Genomic DNA, 20,516 nt, shown 5'->3' on the forward strand with positions numbered 1-20,516 from the left:
CAGGGAAGGGTCTTGAGAAGACAGTCAGATGAGTAAGTCTAATGAATAACACATAACTTCAGAGAGCTCATGAAGAACTAAGGCTGAAGTACAGACAAAGACGTTCTTTGTTCTTCAAACGTTTTGGTTTTCTCTATTCTCTCTGCCAGTGCCAGAACCATGGCCACAAATGCACCTGGAGAACAGGGCACAACTTCCATAAGACCAGTTTATACTCATTGTTTAAACAGAGGAGCACTTTTTCCCAAAAAAATTCATATTTATTGGGAAATCTGCCAGTTTTAAGGGAAGAGTAATGAAGGAAAAATAGCAGCAGTTGCTAACATTTCAACTTTTACACCACTGCCAGCCAGGGAGTGCCACTAAAATCAGCATGAAGGCTCAAGGATACACAAGTCAGCCCTCAGTATAGGCTGGATTCTCAAGGATCTAAGTCCCTTTGAAGTCTCCAGAAAGACTCTCACCAAATTCTACGTGCTTTGTAAATAGGACCCGTCAGCCCTTCTGATTCGAAGACAACACACCAAAATTTCAGACTAAAAACCGTTAATTCATTGGTTCTATTTGTTTTGACTTTTATGTCCAAGGTACTAATAAGCACTCATTTTGGTTTTATCTACATGCTGATACTTATTTACGCTATTTTTGCAGAGTTCTAAATTAACTCCACTCTCAATAAAAGCCTGTAGGATCCCTGAGGCCAACTCAGTGAAGACCTCTCTTAAAAGCACCATGGTCATCAAAGGAGCTAGCATCCATAAATGAGTAACAGCTCTGAACAAAGGCACTAGAACCTCAGTTCAGTCTAAAGTCGTGCAACTCAACTACAGTGCTTCTTTCTGGTCAGTTCATAAAAAACAGTACAGGAATAGAAGCAGACAGAGAAACACAAAAATTAGCAGAGAAATAAAACAATTTGGAAGAAACTAAAACAATCGCAATGAAAAGTAAAACTGGCTGCAATGAGGCTTTCATGCCAGCTAGTTGGAAATATTTAGGAAAGTTTGAACCCTAAGTAAGTTTGAACCATAAGTAGGGCAGTGACAATAGTCAGAAGACAATGTTTCTGAAGTGATATTTGAGGAAAAAAGGCAAACAGTATCTCCTGTCAACTAGGGGCAAAAAAGGTTCTCCTGTGCTGCAGCTTTGCTATAAATGTTGTCTTCAGAGGTTCATGTACCTTTCTTGAAAGTATTCATTATAAATCAGTGTCCAAGCCATTACTGAACTATAAACATAGCTGCAGTTGTTCCTCTGTAAACATCACTACTATGGAGGTCTAAGAACATGTGAAAAGTCAAACAACACACCAAGAAAAGACTAAAAAGAAGAAATCCAGTCCTAAAAAGAACAACTTGAAAGGTTTGAGTGTGCAGAACCCAAACAAGGCCCATGGACAGTTATGGGTGAATGATATTTTGTGTTCAGAGCAGGGGTTTTAACAGCTGTAACAGATGAGCAAGCTCACAGGGAAACCAGATGCACTAGGGTGTGTTAACAATAAGTGGAGGGCCTGTTATTTTAAGGGAAAAAGGGAGGGAGCAGACAGGTACTTTTCACAGCTCTTTTCCCCACACACGTGCATAATGTGGGGTCTACCCAAATTACATGTACACTGGGAAAAATCTTCCCATTCCACCTGCATGTTGTTCACAATGGGTAGGTTAAGTGAGCTGGTAGGAAAAGGGAAAAAGCCATCTGCACTACATCTGAAGCAGGGCAGGTTTTCCTCACCCTCCATTTCCAGCTGCATTAACCTTACAGGTGGTTATTTTCCAGATCACAACAGTTGGAATAATAACACAGTGACACAGTTTTTAAAAATATGGAGAAAAGAAAGGCTTCCTCACAGTTTCAAACACAGAGAGGCATCCTGTAATGCCAGTCTGAGATAACTGGCAATTTAATTGCAGCCTCTTTAGAGACACCTAATTAATTCAGTTACATCGCACTGTAATTCACTCACTACGCTTCAAAGCAAATGCAAGCTGTGCCTTACCCAAAAATAGGCACTGAACCAGAAGAATAGAAACAGGAAGGTGCAGGAGAGATGAACAGCTTGTAAACAGCCAAATCTCCAGACTCCTGGTGGCAGTTTGCTGTTTGTGGGGACAAGTCACAGCTGCAGCAGGGAACAGGCTGCTTGATGTGATCCAGCAATTAAACCCACTGGGGAATGAAAGTAAACTTCCTACTCTATTCTGTCCATTGTCATATGCAAGATACAAAGCAAGATAAGAGGAAGGGAGGAGAAGGACAGAGTCAGGCTGCAGCATGACAAAGTATTTGAGGAAAAAAAGCAAAGCGGGGGAATTGAACAACAGCGTTTAAACAAACACTTTATGCTTTAAAGTGCCTATACATTAAACAAGATTTACTGCTATTTCCTTTTCTCTCTCTGACATCTATAGCCTAATCATTCCAACAGCTGTGAAAATAAAGACTTTAACACCACTCTTCAAACTGGGAAGCAGGACCCAGGTTAACAGCAGGGCAAAGCCAGTGTTGCACCAATCTTTAAAAACAAAACCAAACCAACAAACAAAAACAAAACCAAAAAAAACCCCAAACGACCACGACAGCAAAAATAAACAGAGAGGGAGAGAAAGAAAATTTCTCATAGTTAACTCCCACAAGGTGATCAGTTCATGAGGAGCAGGCAAACCTTCACGTATTACACCCTTCTCTTTTCAACAGTGGCAGCAAAAGCTGTAAAACCGTGATTGCATGAAAAGTTGTTCTATCTTAAATTCCTTATTTTTTCTTCTTCTTAAAGTCACCCTTCCTTTTACCCCCCAAAAGATCCCTGACCTCAGTGATGTATTAGTGTGCTAGACTCTGCATGAAGTGAGTACCAAAGTGCACAGTAAAAACAAACAGCATCTGCTGATTGCAGGGAAGAACACCCATGCTCTGTGCACACACTGCAAGAGCACAAACAGGCACAGTATGATTCTTGAATTTTGAAGAGCCTGTTAGGAATTTCACAGTTTGCCTACTATCCAAATGAATCTCTTTTTTTTACCCACTTGAGTTCCTCCGTCTCCTTGAAAAAACAAACAAACCATCACCTTAATTCTCTAAGACTTTCAGCTCCAGCTTACATCATCTAGAGCGGAAGAAGCCCAGTCAGAAACCTGAGCACTCAAAGTCCTCTTCAGCCAGCAGAGAAAGTGGGACTAAAAGAAACATTGGAAATGCAAGATATGTATGTGTGCACTCAGAAAATACCAGGCAGAGACAACCAAACCAACACTTTAAGGAATAAATGGAGCAGTTTTTAAATTTTTATTAAATTATAAAAAATATAACCCTGGAATTGACAAACTCTAACTTCATATAAATGTAAATGAGGTTTTTTGTAGAGATCAATATAGCAAGGAAGTGTTTGGAAATGAGTATGCAAAGCAGGCAAAGCAAAAAAGGTATATAAAGTACATTGAAGGTAGCTTTCCCCTGAGCAAAAATTCCTGTCAACAACAAGTATGGAAACGGCAAAAAAAAAAATTGAAAGCTTCTGTTTCGTATGAGCTTATCTCATACCTGTGACTTTCCACGAATACCTTGAGCTGAATTTGGGAAAATTAACTGTCAAGGCACTCCAAAAAGGAAGTCTGTACATCAACTTTCCCTTCTGTTTGTTCTGTCTTAGATGACCTTAAAATTCAGTGCCCATCTGGCTCTAAGGAATTGCAGTCCAAAGACAGTGCAGGAGCCAGAACAACTTTCCATTCCAGCTCAAGTTCCTGATCCTATTTAACTACACAGCTCCAAAAGAAAGCAATTATGACATCCTTTTGACTTTTTAGATCTTGAAAGGTCAAGATTCAAAGCAGTAAGGCAACGCCCACTCAATTCAACTATTTTAAGTATTTTGTAGAAAATGTCATTATTCTTAATAAAAAATCACTCCCTCTCCTTGATTTTTTCTGTCTTTTCACTGTGTCCTTTTGATAAACCAGGAGGTTTTCAGTCCCACTCTCACTCACTCTGGTTATTTTCTCATGTGAGCAATGAAATACTGAAATGGAAGCAAGGTAAAGGAGAATCAGAAGTGTTAGAGACAAAAGGAATACAAATTTAGGAGTCATCATTATATGTGCATATTGTGGGATGCCACAGGTTCAGGCAAACATTTATTTCACTTTGACAATCTGAATCTTTTACAAGGCTGTTTTCTACTCCTGAAAGGTTTTTGACAGGTAAGATTGTGGGCTTTAAGTGAGATCCTAAAAGATACATTAGAATTTCTAACAAACAACAAAGCGTGATTTTTTACAAAGAGTAACTTAAGCCTTTATGTTGAATACAAACTTGTAGTTATTGCTTATTTTGCAAGGACAAGCAGTGGTGGATTAAAGTATTAAAATGGTTTGATTTTTTTGCACTTGGGGTTTTACAGTTTATGGGTAAAATAATTACCTTGCTTTCCAAATTTAGTAGCATCGACTTCTTCACTTCCCTTAGAGAGAATAGCAGATGGGTGCTACTGATGAAAACAAGACACCAACGCCCACCCCACTCCACCTCCCACTCTCATTAAAGTATCAAGCATCAGCCATTTGTTGATATTTCCTTTGAGTATCTCCTGTTCATTTTGTCCCAAAAGATTAGACAGACCAAAAGCAAATACAAATGACCCCCAATAACCTAGAGACTCAACACTAACGTAGCTATATGGAAGTGATGTGCCTACAACTGAGTTTGATTTTCTATTTGGTACCTAGAAAAGAAACCAAAGGCCTTCCAAATGCTCTGGTTGAATTAAAGTGTAGCAGATATTAAAATCCCCACTTCCTACTTCATATTGTTCAAAGTTTTCATCCAAAAATGTAAAGCTGTCTGTGGGATTAGTGGTAGCTTCCTGCCTTTCCATAACTGCCCTCAGCTTCACTCCCTTGAAATAATTAATCTGTTGACCCAAGGAAAAAAAATGTGTGAGAGAGAATTTTGTTAAAATCTGGCCCCAGTGTACAAAACTCAGCTTCCCTTGAAAGGTTTCCACAAATCTCATCATATTCAGAAACAAATACAAAGCCTCTCTATATGACTTGGCTCTGTCCGATTAATTTCTTTATAGATGAGTACACACTTATTCATTTGACACAGGTCAGAATCAAACAAAATAAAATTCTTCAAACTAAACAGGCCCTTTCCCTAAAAGATGGAAAATCAATCACTGTAATTTCTAGTTTTGAATTCTCTTGAGGTTCTCAGATACACCAGCAGCACCAATACAAGAAGCGTGGCCAAGCACAAAGGACTTCTCACTGGTCCGGCCAAGCCCTGACTTGGCCAGTATAATTTTCACTGTGTGTCTCATATCACTGTTCTGCAGCTGCAATAAGTTACTCTGAGCCTGCCTACGCATTAGTAGGGGGTGAATAGCTCATGAACTGCCCAGAGCACAGGATTCAAAGGACTCACCCTGCCCACTCACTGAATCCAGCCACTAACATCGCAGATGGTCATCCCTTCCAAAAACTACCTCTACCTGGAAAAAGAAGTGGTTCCCTGTCTCCAGTACTCTTCTTGGGAGCCCATTTGATCCCAGTTACAGAGAGCTTTCAAATCCTACTGGGCAGAAGAAGCAGAAGTTATTCAATCTTTATCTCCTTCTTAAACCAAATGAATGGTAGCTAAAATCTGACAACCAATTCTTGAGTCAAGCTCCAAGATCGGACATAACAAGTAATGACACCGTACAATCATCATCGCTTTGCTGTGAGAGTTACCTGCCCCATCCCAAAGGGTAACATTTAATCAGGCTAGTTAGTATAAAATGTATTCATGCAGTATGACTCCTTGTGCCAAAGGCTTTACAGATTTAGTTGCTAACACTAGCTAGCTGACAGCTGAGAGTTTTACTAATTTTTTTTTCACAGCTCCCTTACTGTATGTCTGTACAACAAATGCAACATGACGCCTCATCTGTAACAAACCAGTAATTGTTTACATACATTTTCAGAAATAACCAAATCACCATGAAATAGTAATATCTCCAGAAATGAAACTAATGAGAGCAAAACCTTTACAAATAACAAGTGTAGAAAATTTTGAATAGTCTTACTTGTAATTTTTCTCCCAGAACTTGATCGGTCTTGCGTATGATGCAATAAAGATGACACTACCCAGAAATGGACTTAGTGGTGTAGAAAAGACTGAAGTGGCCAGAGTTTGAAAAAAAAGCATAGCAGAGTCTGAAAATTGCAAGTTAAGGTAACACAAATGATTTCATTATATTTTAAAACACTCTTTGAACTACTTTTTTTGCTGTTGTTTATTTTACCAAAGAGGTGGTAAGTAAAGGAAAGGAAGGCAGGCAGTGCCAAATTATCCCTTACTAGCATGTAATATGTGGCTCTTCAATGCTACACAGTTGTAACAGAGCTGACATGTCTGAACAGAGTACATTATTATCAGGGTGTCCCTGCCTAAGCTCCGCCTCAGGACAGATCCCGAGCATAGGCAGCACAGTTAAGTGCCCTTTTCCAGCTACCTAGTGTACCTTCTATAACACAGGAGTGTCTCTCCAGAGTCTGACACAGAGTTCAAAACCCACACACACAAAACCAAAAAATCACTTTCTTGGAAATTCTTCGTTCTCTGCACTGGAGTCTTGCTCTCACTGTGTCCAGTGTTCCATTCTGTGAGTTTCTGCTTGTTTTGGAATGTGGAGAAACTATGCCTCTATAATCCAACCTGCTGGTTTGAAGTCATGCTTTCATGTTAATTCTTACTGACAATTTAATATCCATGCTGACCAAAAGGTAAAAAATGTTCAGCATTTCATACTTTTTGAAATATATACGAAATGAGAAGGTGAGGACAGGGGAATAGTAAATATCACACATAAACATCACAGTGAATGCCTGAATCCATAGCTTACTTTAAATGTAAAGTCATATTTCAGGCTGATGAAAAGCAAGTTAGAGATGGATAAGGATACTGAAAAAGATGCAAATCAAAAGAAACATGATTAAATAAATGCAAGCAAATAAAATGTTAGGCTTAAATTCTTCGTTAATTCACACCACATCCACGAAATCTAAGAAAAAAAAGACCTCCAAGTTGGCATAAGAGACAAGTTGTCCTTCCTTACACCTCTCTTGGGATGCAGGTGCAAAGTAAAGAAGCCATGAACTAAGGAACCACTATCCAGGTACAGTGATCAAGCGCATCTTAAACTAAATTTCAAGTTAAATCACCCAATAACCACAGTCTTTTAGCTTACCCTCTTATAGCAATATACTGTATGTGTCTCCCACAGTCTCTGAGACCTCACAAAAAACACTTTTACCCATGTAGCATCATTCTTGGCAGAGCATTTCCACACAGAGGCTAGCTAGCCATGCTTTCAAAGCCATTTGCAAAATCTAAACCCAAATGTTGGTCAAAAGATATCTCTCAAATCCCTCAAACTCACTAAAAGAGAGTGGTCTGGAATAGTGTCTTTGTGCATTAAAGAGTTTGAAAAATGATCTGCCCTCAGAGTCTAAAGTTTAAAAAGTGACAGAGAGCACAGAGCAGAAAGCAAGCACATCAAAAAAGTTAAACTGTCACATTACACCGTAGTCATAACCAAGCACTGGTGTGAAAGATGAACAAGAATTTACAAGTGTCAGATAAGGGAAGGAGGCATAGGAGCTGAAGAGACGAAAAGAGAACAAGGAGGACAGATAAGGACAGCAAAGCAAGTTGCCTTTTTTAAAGCAGGTTATAATATCATGATTAATCACAAAAAATTGCCACCTTCATAAGTTAAGACATTTTGCACTCCACTGTGAACTGTTCATGTCTAAGACATAATCAGTAGCATCAGGTTTTTTTTTCCTAAAAGACATAATACTCTACTAAATGGATGATGGAAGACATTTCTCGTTTGACTTGTGAGGAGTGATTTTAACTAATTGTTTCATATCTGTAAGTGTGCCACAAGAGCAAGTTAAAGCCTGACTCCCTTATGTATAGTTGACGTGTGCAGTGGGCAATTATCTGTCTTCGGGGATTTTTTTATTTGAGGGTATCCAATTTGTTTTTATTAGGTAATTTTTTTTAATAACAACGCTTTAATTATGTCTAAGTAAAAAACAGGAAAGAAGTGTCAAAAACTTAGAAGCATACTTTTTTGCACTATGTCCCAAATGAGGTTTCCTGTGTACTATCTTTGTTAGGCTATACCATCTAGAAGTAGAACTTGTTTCTTTGTGAATAATGGATTTTCTTTTAAAATGGCCAAAATCAAATTTTGAGAACAAAAAAACCCAAACCTAAAAAATCTTCAACCTGAAATAAAGCTTTGTATTTGGAAGATTAACTCTTATAATTTAAAAATCTGTTTAAATTCAAATTGGCTTCAAAACAAGTAACTGAAAGACTGACATTTTTAAAATCTTCCATCCCCTTCTTTTAACACAAAACTCTGCAATAAGGCCAGCCAAAATCCTCTGTTTCTCAAACCCCACATTTTTACTTGCAATTTCTATAGGTCCCTGCCAGGCACACAATCACCTAGAGAATGGGAAAATTAAGTGTCACAGGCCTTCATTTTCTAATGTTAGAGCTGTAACCCTGAAACAACCAAAGCAAAAACTCTGCTAAACAGGATAATCTTGACTACAAACTCCTTCCCCACCTCCCCCTAATTTCACTGTTCATTTATTAGGTAAAATCCTCCTTTGAACAACAGATTACACTGACCTTCTCAGTGTGCTGATATTTATACATGCATAACCTCATCTTACAATTTAAACACTAGGAAAGTTGCAGATCTCTACTCAAGCCAGAAGCCCATTCCCATTCCCATTCCTGGTCTTCTGGGATTAACAGGAACTTTGAGGGATCATCTATCAGACACAAGCAGGATCAGCTAAACCTGTATGATTCCTGATAGACATTCATCTAAATTCCTGAAGATCTCTAATGGTCAAGACTCCACAACCTCCACCAGGGAAAGCTCCACACATGATGCCCTTCATGTCCTGCACGCTGGAATCTAATGCATTAAAGCATGCTGAAATACTCCTATCACTGAGCTCTACGGCAAAAGTTCACCAAGGCACTTCAAAATTTAAACATTTACATCCTGTTTGCAGATGTGATTGAAGCAATCAAGAGCCACAAACAATTAACTCTGCAAAGAAATGGCAGGCTTAGTGCCTCTGCAAACTGGAACATGCGTTCATCATTACTGTTTGCAGGGTTATGATAACAACAAATAAAAATAATGTGCAAAGAGGCAGAGTTATTGTTGCTGTGGGAATAGTAACTTCAGCATTTAACCATTTAACTTAATTGCAACACTGCTTTAGAAGACATATTTGCATTTACAAAGCATACTACAAATATAAATAATAGAAAGCTAGGCTTGATCACCTTGGCAATAGCTCTGTAAACAAACTAAATCCTGGTTTAACTACTTTCCATTTTACAAGACTTAATCAGTACTTTTATCAAGAGCAAAGTTACCACTGCACAAAATATTTGTGACCAAAGGGAAACCTATTGAAATATAATCTCAGTTCTTAAAGGTTTTGCTAAATAACTTCAGATACACTTCTCCTGCAGTTCACACCTACAATAGAGATGAAAATATTTTTTGTTGTGAAATTCTGGAATGATTTGCTACAAATCACCTAAAACTCTTAGATCACTGCTTTTATAATGCTTTTCTTCCATAACTAGATAGTTTAAAGCTTTCCCTCTGGGAGTTATTCTGTGTGCACTTCCTTCTGTCTGAGGCTCTTACTCTTTATTCTTCCTATCTAGAAACACAAGCATTGTTAATCAACATTGCATATGTTTCACAGCAAAGAGCAGAGGGAAGAAATCACTCAAGGGAAAAAAATCCCAACCCTGTGGAATGAAAGGGACAAAGACTTAAGTGTGTATATCTAATAAACAGTACAAAGTAAACTCTTCAGTAAGTCTGAATTAAAACCACTTTGTCAACTCTTCTTCCACAACCTTGGTTAGCAGGGAAGGAAGAAATTAAAAGTTAGTATCTGATAATGCATTAGCTGTCTATAAACTTAAATTTGTTCAGTTAAAATGCTATATTTTGTATTAATTTTTTTCTGTATTCAGTCAAGTTTCTAACTGAATTTGACTTTAAACAGAATGATTTTTGTTCAAAAAATTCAATATACATTTTTTTAACCCTAAAGAAATTTGGGGGGCATTGAACTCTGTGTTTTACTCCCCATACTCACAAACCCAATATTCACAGTCCTGTAACAGAACGAAAACAGACTTCTTCTGAAGGACTGCTTTGGTGCTGATGAATATATATTGTTACTCAAAAGACAGAGTGGAAATGTTAAAAAGGAGAATGCTTCTCAGCACTCCAATGAAAAATTTGCATAAAAATGTTAAAACCCCTCTACTTCTGAAATAAAATTTAAAAAAAATCAGGACAGTTGCAGCAGAAATTGGCTTACTGAAATCTGAGATACCAATTAGAGGCAACTGAGAAAGGAACTAATATTTGAGAGCTCAGTCAGCCATGAGCCCAGCATTTCACAATATGTCCATCACAACATTTCTTTCTGGATACATCAGAAGTCAGTGCTGAGGACTAGGGAAGTAAGTGATCTGCAGAATGTGGCTGGGTGGGAAGTGAGCAGGGATAAACACACCAGTTTAAGTCAGAGTTCAGTGTCCCAGTTTCAGATCCTATGCAGGGGAAAAAAAAAAAGGAGAAAACTGTGTTTCTCAGAAGGTGTTCTAAGCATTTTCACATTTTAAAATAAGTTACCTAGGAATTTCACACCTTGTTCAAACACTGAAAATAAATTACATACATGAAGAAGACTTTAAGAGTAAAGAAAAACTAATTTACAAAGGATATGAGGTATTGCAAAGAGCTGAGCAAAAACATGGAACGATGATCCCCAGGCAATCTGCCATGGAGCAATGTATGTCATGATGAACTGCAACTTCTGCAGTAGGTCCCACAGCTGAAAAAAGAAAAACAGAAAAACATGGTAACTTTTTAGGCACTGAGACAGTTTCAAAACTAGTATCTGAAAGAGACACTTTAGAACTGTGCCCTGGAACAAACACGAAATAAATTATATTGTGTTATTAGCTTTCGTGGGTATAAAGGTCTTAACTTCATTAAGGCATAAAAGTACATTCTTCATTCAAAATTCAAACTTGCAATGAGGTATGTTTTTAACCACCATACTGAAGTAGTTCTCAGATTACCTTTAAAAAGTATGTCTGCTCTAATTAGAAAGTGGGAAAACAGGTTCTGATATTCACTGAATATAAATCACCGCAAGTCAGATGGTTACAGAAGAGGAGACTCCAGGAGAAACTGGGTATAGTGAACAGAAAAAGTTCAATGTGTGACATGAGCGGCTCTGCACATTGAAATCTGACTTATTTCTCAAGAAAACAACATTCTTATTTGTTGACTTAATGGGAGAAGCCACTATGATGTAAGCATAGGCGTGGCATTAGTCATGAATTGCAGCTGCATTTTCAAGACCATTGTACCATAAAAACATTGCATAAATATGAGCTTTTATTGTTGTGCAGTAAAAACTGAAAACCACAATGAATTTACTTTTGCTTTCTGTAAAATATGCTTGGCGCTGCAACTAGCATTTTCTGATTCAAAAATGATGTGTGCTTATTCCCCAGAATACACTTTTTTCTCCTGCCATTTCTCTTGGCATCAGGCCAGAACAGATCTTATGTCTCATCTACATCAGGCCATCAGATTCGTATTGCAGAGTGGGTTCCTGACAAACTGTCAGGAAAGATTTGGCCATCCACACACATTAGTGCTCAACACACATACAAGCTGACAGTGAAACAGGAGCATATGCAATATTTCATGCTTATATAACACACTGAATTTCTTAGAGTAATTTTTTATTTGAGTTAGTGAAAAACAAGATGTTGCCACCATCCTGAAAGACACTGAGACTATACCAATACTTGTACAGTAGAATGCTTCCAGGAATGTTCCCAAGCACTGCTATTGTACGTATTTTTAAATTGTTAGAAAGGCTTCTGGGAAGGTTTTGGTCTGGCCCAGCTAGCACTCTTCCAAGCAATCCCCAAGAATCCTTTTGAATGAAAACCCTCCACTGTCCATTTTGCATACAGGCTGTGAGAGTTCATTAGCACAGACAAGAGCTTCCACCTTAACAGCTGGCCTCAGGGTCAGAGCATGGTTCTAGGCACACTTAACGTACCAGTATGCTGACAGTCAGAGAGGATGCACCTTCTCTGGTCATCTCATTTCATCTCTTAGTTATCATGCCCAAAGTAACACTTGCCTGTCTGGATCAACAGGGGCAATGCACTTACAATGCACTTACTGAGCTGCTCCATGAATTGTTGTAAGTAATTGCAAATTAACTGTGAGGAAAGTAAGAATGACTAATAGCATTGACTTGTTTTGGTCTTTGTGCTACCAAATGATCAGAGAAGCAGCTGCTAACTCCAGTTATAACCCCTGTCATGTTATCTCCAGTTACAACTAATAAACCTTCCAGTTCAGATGCAAGCAGTGCTTCACATGCTTTCTTTGCTTTGGCATGACTCAAATTAGCAGCAATATGCAAAGTATAGATTATATTAACTTTGCACATAGATATACTATTTAAAACAAGCAAAGCCCTGATAGAAACAAGCTGTTGCAAACCCTTCAAGGCATAGCCTGGTTACCCCTACTTAGTTTGAGAAACTCATATCTTGCTAACTTTGTTTTTTGTCAAAAATACTACATATGACTTGAAAACTACAGCATTAAAGTAGGCAAGTAAAACTGAACTGAAACTAGAACGAACATTTATTTATCTGAACCTTATTTAGCAGGTTGTGGAGTTGCTTTGTTTTGCTTCATTTTTATTTATCTGAAATGTCTCAATGAACAGCTGGAAGAAGAATTGTATCTGCTAAAGATTTAAATGAAGGGCTGGAAAAAGCTAATGACTTGCATCCGAAACCTCAAAAATTCAAAACTGCAGCACAACCCAGTGAAGTTCTGCCATTTACAGATAGCAATCACAAAGCCATAAATCACCCCAGCTGTGCTCAAAGCACAGAGTTCATCAAAAGGTTTTCAAACCTCAAATAAAATTCAGGTTTTGCATTTGCTAGGAGACCAAATCCATGAGGACACCCTTCTGGCTACTTGTTCCATTACATAATTTTAAGCATTCTTTAATATTTATACATTCTTGCAAAACAGGCCATGGAGCCCAAGTTCTCTGTTTCATCTAACAAGTCCTACTACTTCTGCATTCACCACTGCTTGAACTTGCTGTTGTTTCTTTCAACACTTGCCTCTCTGCTAACACTTCTACAAGACAGGCAAAGGAGCTCATTTCCATTCACAAGAACATGAATGCAAGAAGAATGCTTTAGTGAACCTCTCTTAGTTTTTGAAAGCCTTACAACACCATAGCATAAGCCTGGAAATGTGTGATTTTCAAGCTACTGCTTTCATTAAGAGTTGTCAAGTGCCTCTATTACCTCTTAAATCCCTGCTTCCAGGGCATGTTCTGCAAATCACCTTTGGAGTAACTTGCCATTAGCATTTTACATATATATTTTTCAACTATTATTACTAAAGGTGATGTCCTCTAACAACTATAACATTGAGATTTAGGGAAGGGGGACTTGGCTTTACAGTTTCTCTTTTTCATTTTGCTAGAACCATCTGAAAAAATATTCCTCCTTATCAGTTTTATCCAGTTTAAAATATGCTTTCTCCTGTATCTAACACAGGAATTCCAAGGAATCACAAAGCTTTTCTCACGGAAAGAAACTGAAGCTGCTAAAAATTTCCTTCATAAAGAGGGGAAGCTTGTCCTCAGAAACAGCCATTCTCTACATGTAGCCATTTTGACTGCAACTAAGTGTGTTTCAGTCTTCAGTAATCTGAAGACACTAGCTAAAGAGGAAAACTTTCATCTTTTTTAAATTGTCAGAAACAATATAGAATTAATTAGAAAGAGATAAGAAAGCCAAGGCCCATCTGGAGCTGAATCTGGCGAGGAAAGCAAAAGGCAACAAGGAGGACTTCTACAGTTATATTGAGGGCAACATGCAGAATAGGAAAAAAACACGTGGATCAGTTGATGAATGGGGCAGGGAACCTGGTGACAAAGGGCACGGGGAAGGCCGAGGTACTCAGTGCCTTCTCTGCCTTGGTTTTCACTGTTAAGCCTTCAGGAGTCACCAGCCCCTGAGACTTGTGAGAAATCATGGAGAAATTAAGACACCCTAAATAATGAAGGATTAATTAAGGATATATTGAACCAAACATTTCCACAGAACCTGATGGGACACCTCAGCCCTTCTGTGATTCTGTGGGACACACAATTTATCCTCAGTAGAGTTTTGTTTGAATGAGGGTGCAAGGTACATTCTTTGCGCTAGATACAAAGAGGGAACCTTCTCATACAAACTAACAGTGGGAAAAAAAAAATCTGCACTGAGTTTTAACCCTCTCTTTATAACCATTTCCTTAAACAAGTATAAAAGATTAATTTTTATTTAAGACTTCTGCATTTTAGATTAGGATGATTTATAAAAGAATATTTGTTTTAAGCCTTATTAGATCATCAATGTTTTCTACAGTTCACTAAACAGAACTATTATATGTGATATATTATTTAGGGGGCATAGAAGTTCTAATATTCCTAGATATCTTTACTCATGTGACAGTTTTGCACAGTAAACAGTTTTTAAAGTCTTTGACAAAGCGTTTAAATTATTGGTATTTAAATTATTGGCGTTTAAATTATTTCAACCAGCATATTCCCACCACTGACGAGTGAAAGTGCAGAACATGCATCCATCTTTCATATTTATTTTACGTGGACAACATTTTATCTTAATCATCCTTAAGTCTTCTATGAGTTCTGAAGCCTCTGCAGACTTCTGGTGAATCAGCTAGTATTCTATATATATATATATAAACAAAGCAAAGGCAAAGACTAATCTTTTCAGGACTTTTAAATCTGGTTATTCTTACTCAACCAAATTCAAGTAACATTACAAACTAGAAGTTAATGGAAATTAGTTAACATACATGAAAAAAATAAAAGATTTCAGGAGTCTGAAACATCACTAAAATGGGATCTCCTTTTCTCAGTTTGGTAGCTTTCAATAAACTAGGCAAAGATTAACACTTGAATTTAAATGACACAATGTGAGATGCAGACTACGCAATGCTTTCAGCTTTTGGCAGCCTTTCTATATGTTTAGCATCTGTTGGGACTCTGTGTGGGCAGACTTCTTGGCAATACTGGGACTAAATAATGCAAAAACATTAACATTTTCTTGCTAAGTTTGAATTTTGCTGTGTTTTAAAAAAACTATATATATATATTGTTTTTAAACAAAAATAACTGTCATATACATATGGATATATGTTCTACATGCAACACAAAATTGAGAGATTTAAACAGTTAAGTGCAGAAAGCAATTATTTCCCCATTTCAATAGGTATTTCTTCATATTCCTCTTTAGATCCTGAGAACTTGAGACAATTTGAACTCAGACTCTGAGAGGGTTATTTAGTTTTATATGTTAAGCTAATTCTGGTCAGTTGGTAACTCCAACTCTTGGAATTAAATCCTAATATCTATTGGGTTTTGGGGGTTTTTTGGGTGGTTTTGGTTGGTTAGTTGGTTAGTTTTGTATGTCAATAAAAATTAGGATACATAAAGAGGGTAAAGTTGTGAGTAGGTATATGTTTATGGATATGAAATTAAATTTAGGTGGAATAATTTTACTCTTGTTAATGACTTTTCTTTGCAAATCATTGACTTTCTTGTTTTTATTTAGTACTATTTAAAGCAAACTTCACCTATGAAATCCTACAAAACAAGATTTAATGGAAATACTAAAGGTTTTTAATGTTTATGTCCTAAGTCATTGTGACATTCTACTGCTGTATTTGAACAGCACTATGTTTGAATCTACAACAAGTACTTTCCAGGCTGTCTTTACCCGCATATGCTTACAGACATTTGAAGACTTTATACTGAGGTTTTCAAAATCATTGTCTAATACAATATATACAAGAGGATCGAAACATAACAGAGCCTCCAAGGCTCTGTTATGAAACCTTAGAGGAAGGAATATATTCCTGAAACACAGCATTCAGCACTTAATTTCGACAGTGTACAAAGCAGGCATGTTTTAAGCAGTTTGAGTAACAAGCCTTGGAAGCCTTACAGTTGAGGTTAAATGTTAACCAGATGTAAGTATGATGAGGATTATAACAATAAGACGATCATAAAACCTAACAGCCCTGGATCTGCTCATGGCAGATGCTGCTTCTTCCTACACTGTCAGCTGATAGCAAGAGCCCAGGGAAGGAGCCTGCAGCACTGTAAAAAAGTAACTTCCATATAGCCAAAAGGGCAAAAAGGACAAGATCAGAGCTCATCAGCTTAATATAGAGAGGGTCAGACAATCAAAATAAATGATGAGTGCACTCATCAGCTGCACTGATCCAGCCTTTTCAGCGAAGCCTTCATAGGCATGGCTTCTGACAACACTATCTTCCCAGAAATTTCCTTTACTAAAGGACTGGGCCAGTGCAAACCTCATGAAGTTCAACAAGGCCAAGTGCAAGGTCCTGCCCCTGGGCTGGGGCAATCCTAAACACAAATACAGGCTGCTAGGAAAAGGGATAGAAAGCAGCCCTGAGTAGAAGGACTTGAGGGCGTTGGTGGTGGTTGAGAGGCTGGACATGACCCAGCAACGTGCACTTGCAGCTCAGAAAGCCAATTGTATCCTGGGCTGCATCAAAAATAGTGTGGCCAGCAGGTCAAGGGAGGTGATTCTGCCCCTCTGCTCTGCTCTCATGAGATCACACCTGGAGTACTGCATCCAGCTCTGGGACCCCAGCATAAGAAAGGCATGAACCTGTTAGAGTGGTCCAGAGCATGGCAAATAAGGTAATCAGAGGGCTGGAGCACCTCTCCTATGAAGACAGGCTGAGAGAGTTCAGGTTGTTCAGCCTGGTGAAGAGAAGGCTCTAGAGAGACCTTAATCAGCCTTTCAGTACCTAAAGGAGGTCTGGAGAGAGGGGCTTTTTACAAGGGCATGGAGTGATAGGATAAGGCGGAATATTTTTTAACTAAAAGAGAAGAAATTTACATGAGGTATGGGGAAGAAATTCTTCCCTATGAGGGTGGTGAGGCACTGGAACAGGTTGCCCAGGGAAGCTGTGGATGCCCCATCCCTGAAAGTCTTCAAGGCCAGATTGGATGGGGCCTTGAACAACCTGGTCTAGTGGAAGGTGTCCCCTGCGCCTGTCAAGGGAATTGGAGCTAGGCAGTCTTTAAGGTCCGTTCCAACCCAGGCCATTCTATGATTCTGTGGTAAAAGTGGACATAAGCAAAAGCACAAAGTTGTGCACTGAAATGCTCAAGACTTCTCTTTCAGTCCCTGCATCAACAGACACAGAACACACCTCTATCAGCGTGAATGCACATGAATGTGGTCTTCAGTGACTAGTGAGTCAGACTGACCCAGCAAGTGGGCGTACACCTCCCTGAACCCCCAAGTGCATTTGTCCCATTCTAGTTAAAAAAAAAACAAACCAAAACACACACACAAAAAAACAAGAGAGAAAATTTAATTTGGGAATAGTGTAAGGAATTAAGTCTGACAAAGAGGTCAGTGATGGAAGGCTGAATGAAAAATCAATTAAACCATTCCTCCAATACTAAAAGGAAACATGAACTGTACAGTGCCCAAGAGAGTTAAGGAGTCTACAGAAAATACCACTGGGATTATCCTGCCAAATATCAGATGTAGCCTTGGGTATTTTACTCAGCAGAAAGCGTCTTAAAAGGATTTATATGCCAGATATCAAAAGCTGAGGAAACAGCTGTGAGCCAAGAGAGTACAGATGATTAAGACATTGGATTTCAGTATGCACAAATGGCAAGGAATGGATTAAAATATGAATTAACAACTTAGTGCCAAAACCTTTGAAGTGAAACATCAGATTTAGAGAAGGATGAAAAATCTGAAGGGGAAAGGAAAAAGAGTGAGGCTTCTGACTTATAAGTAGCACCTAAATCAATGGGACATGCCAACTAACCAAGAGTTTTATTGCCACAAAGGCAATAAAAAGATCCAATAGGTTAATTACTTGACTTCAACAAAGCACCAAGAAGGTCAATGCACTTGGCAGCACTTTCTCATAAAATGAAGGAAAACAAGATGAGACACATAATTTCTTTCCTGTCCAAGGGATTGTGTTGTGGATGTTGAAAGTTAAGCCTGATCAGCACAGGTCTGTCGAGTTGTTACAAACTGGCTGCCTTAGCTGGATCTACTTTGACATAAATATCATCTTTCAGAAATACATGGTCTTGGATACTATGGCAGAAAGATGTATACAGATAAGGGAAAAATTCTTTTAAAAAATAAAAAAAAGTAGATTCCTTATTAGCTGGAAAATGTATTCTGGGAAACAAGAAAAAAAAAATCAGACAGGGAAATTGTATACTTAAGTGAGCTCAGCAGGAGTAAGAGTACTTAGGCAAATGAATTCAGTGTTAATGAAGGCAAATTTAACAAGCTCGGCTTCTTTGATTTTTTTGCCTTATTCATGAAGACAAATTCAGAACCCTCAGAGGACTTGATGATAAGAAAATATAAGGTGATTTCATATTTTTGTATTGCTAATTAGTTCATCCACACACACAAATTAAGAGGCCATTAAACTGCCTGACAGTAACATGTAAGACACTGAAAGAGATAAGAAGTTGCAGTCCTATACATTAGAGGGTTAACGATACTGGATCTTATAATTCCCATACAGATCCATGTAGTAGATGAGTGTAAGCTATGGGTGGCTCCCTCTCTAGGCCTTAAAGGAAGCTACACAGATTTTTTTAAAAAATCCATATTCCAAAGTACAGGTATCATTTCTCAGTTGTGCTCTACTGATGAAAGAGTTGCTGGTAAAAGAGACAGTTTAGCAGTTTGGCACACAGGAAACTCCAACATGCTGCTGGTTGCTCCCAGTAGTGAAGAGACTGGTAAAAAAACCCTACCAGCCCTTTGTAGTAGCCACAAGCATACTGCAGCCAGAGGCATCCACATTCACACTACCAGCTGGCTTTGCTCCTTCAGCTCCACATCAGGTCTACTGGAGGTTCCAAAAGCAGTTCAGGGAGATACTATGACCCCTCTCCACCAGCAAAATACAGAGGATGCCTGGGGCACTGGATCTAATGGAACACCACATCTTTAACAGAGCACAGCAAAACAGCTGGGGACAAGTCTTGCCCTGAGCATCTTTGTTACCATTCAGCCAGTTCCAAATTGATATACTTCTTGTTTGAATGATTTGCATTCATTTCTACTTCACACTTAACAATATCGGTTCATCTTGACTTGAACAGTTGTTATTTCAGACATCCTTTAAAAGCATCTCACACATCTGCCAAGGAGGGCAGTGCTGGGTATATTCCTATTTTACTTTTTTTGTTTGCCTGAAGAAAAATGGACTGGATGAGCTATAATATGCACTTAACCATCCCTATGCTCTTCCTCTCATAAGTTTTGCGTGCGTTAGAGTTTTTCCTAAGTTAAATATTGTCAGTAGACAGCAAAAGGATGCAAGAAAGGCCCATCTTTCCATCATTCCCAAATAGTTTATTCAAACCAGCTAATACTTCCACATTTTTTACTCTATTACAGAAAAAGTCTGAGGTTTTTTCTACCTTTAGAAGTCTAGGAAGAAATCTCTTGCGTCCAATTATGTATTCCACTTTTGCTCCACCTATGAAGAATATATTCTGGTTTTCATGGGTTTCCATTTTCACCTGATATGAACATTCTTATTAACCTTTGTAGTGACATTATCTCCTAAAAAGTTTGGGGAGAGCAACCGGCTCATTTGAAAAGTTTACACGGAGTCACGTAGACTGTCTCAATTATCTGGTTTGACTTCCTGTACAATATACATCAGAGCGTTACACCCACATATTTTTAAAAGGCATTCAGCTCTGATTTAAAGATTATAGACAACAAGAGTTTTGGACAGGAGAATCCCAGGCTGTAGCCAAGGACACAATCTTGGCTGGCTACGTGGAAAGTCTCGATGTAAGAAAGATGGAGAAGTCCTGTTCCACTTGAATTGAAAGCTGCAATCATTTTCAAAAACAATTAAGAAAGACTTTCCTAAATGTTTATCTTGCTCCCTTCCCAAGGCAATTTGAAAGACAAAACAGCACACTCTGCATATGCCTAATCAACTTTTAGTGTTTCCACGTTCTGCCACTTGTCAAAATGCAAACAGCTAATCATTTTTAATATAGAAATTAATTAACTGTGTCACATTACTAAGTCCTAGACGTTAAAAAGACAAAAAAATCTAAGGTGATTAAAAAAATCCTTAGGAATAAAACTGAATAGACTCTTGTTCTCTGTGTTATCTTAGTGTGGGTGTCTTGGCTATTTGCAGACAGAGATAAAAATCTGTGAGCAGCAACTTGGACTTCTGTGTCCCAACT

General features: G+C 38.2%; 1 protein-coding gene across 1 annotated transcript in view; it reads right to left on the bottom strand.

Annotated features, from left to right (window-relative positions):
• PCNX2 (pecanex homolog 2 (Drosophila)) overlaps positions 1–20,516 on the bottom strand; it is a 156,568-nt gene that overhangs the window by 47,495 nt on the left and 88,557 nt on the right. Inside the window, exons 22-23 of the mRNA XM_017817517.1 lie at positions 10,850–10,958; positions 6,071–6,200 (exon numbers count right to left, since the gene is read on the bottom strand). Of these exons, the coding sequence (XP_017673006.1) occupies positions 6,071–6,200; positions 10,850–10,958 (239 nt within the window). The remainder of the gene's footprint in view (positions 1–6,070; positions 6,201–10,849; positions 10,959–20,516) is intronic.

Source organism: Lepidothrix coronata, unplaced genomic scaffold, assembly GCF_001604755.1.
Source record: "Lepidothrix coronata isolate B3197 unplaced genomic scaffold, Lepidothrix_coronata-1.0 Scaffold61, whole genome shotgun sequence".
Lineage (NCBI taxonomy): Eukaryota > Metazoa > Chordata > Aves > Passeriformes > Pipridae > Lepidothrix > Lepidothrix coronata.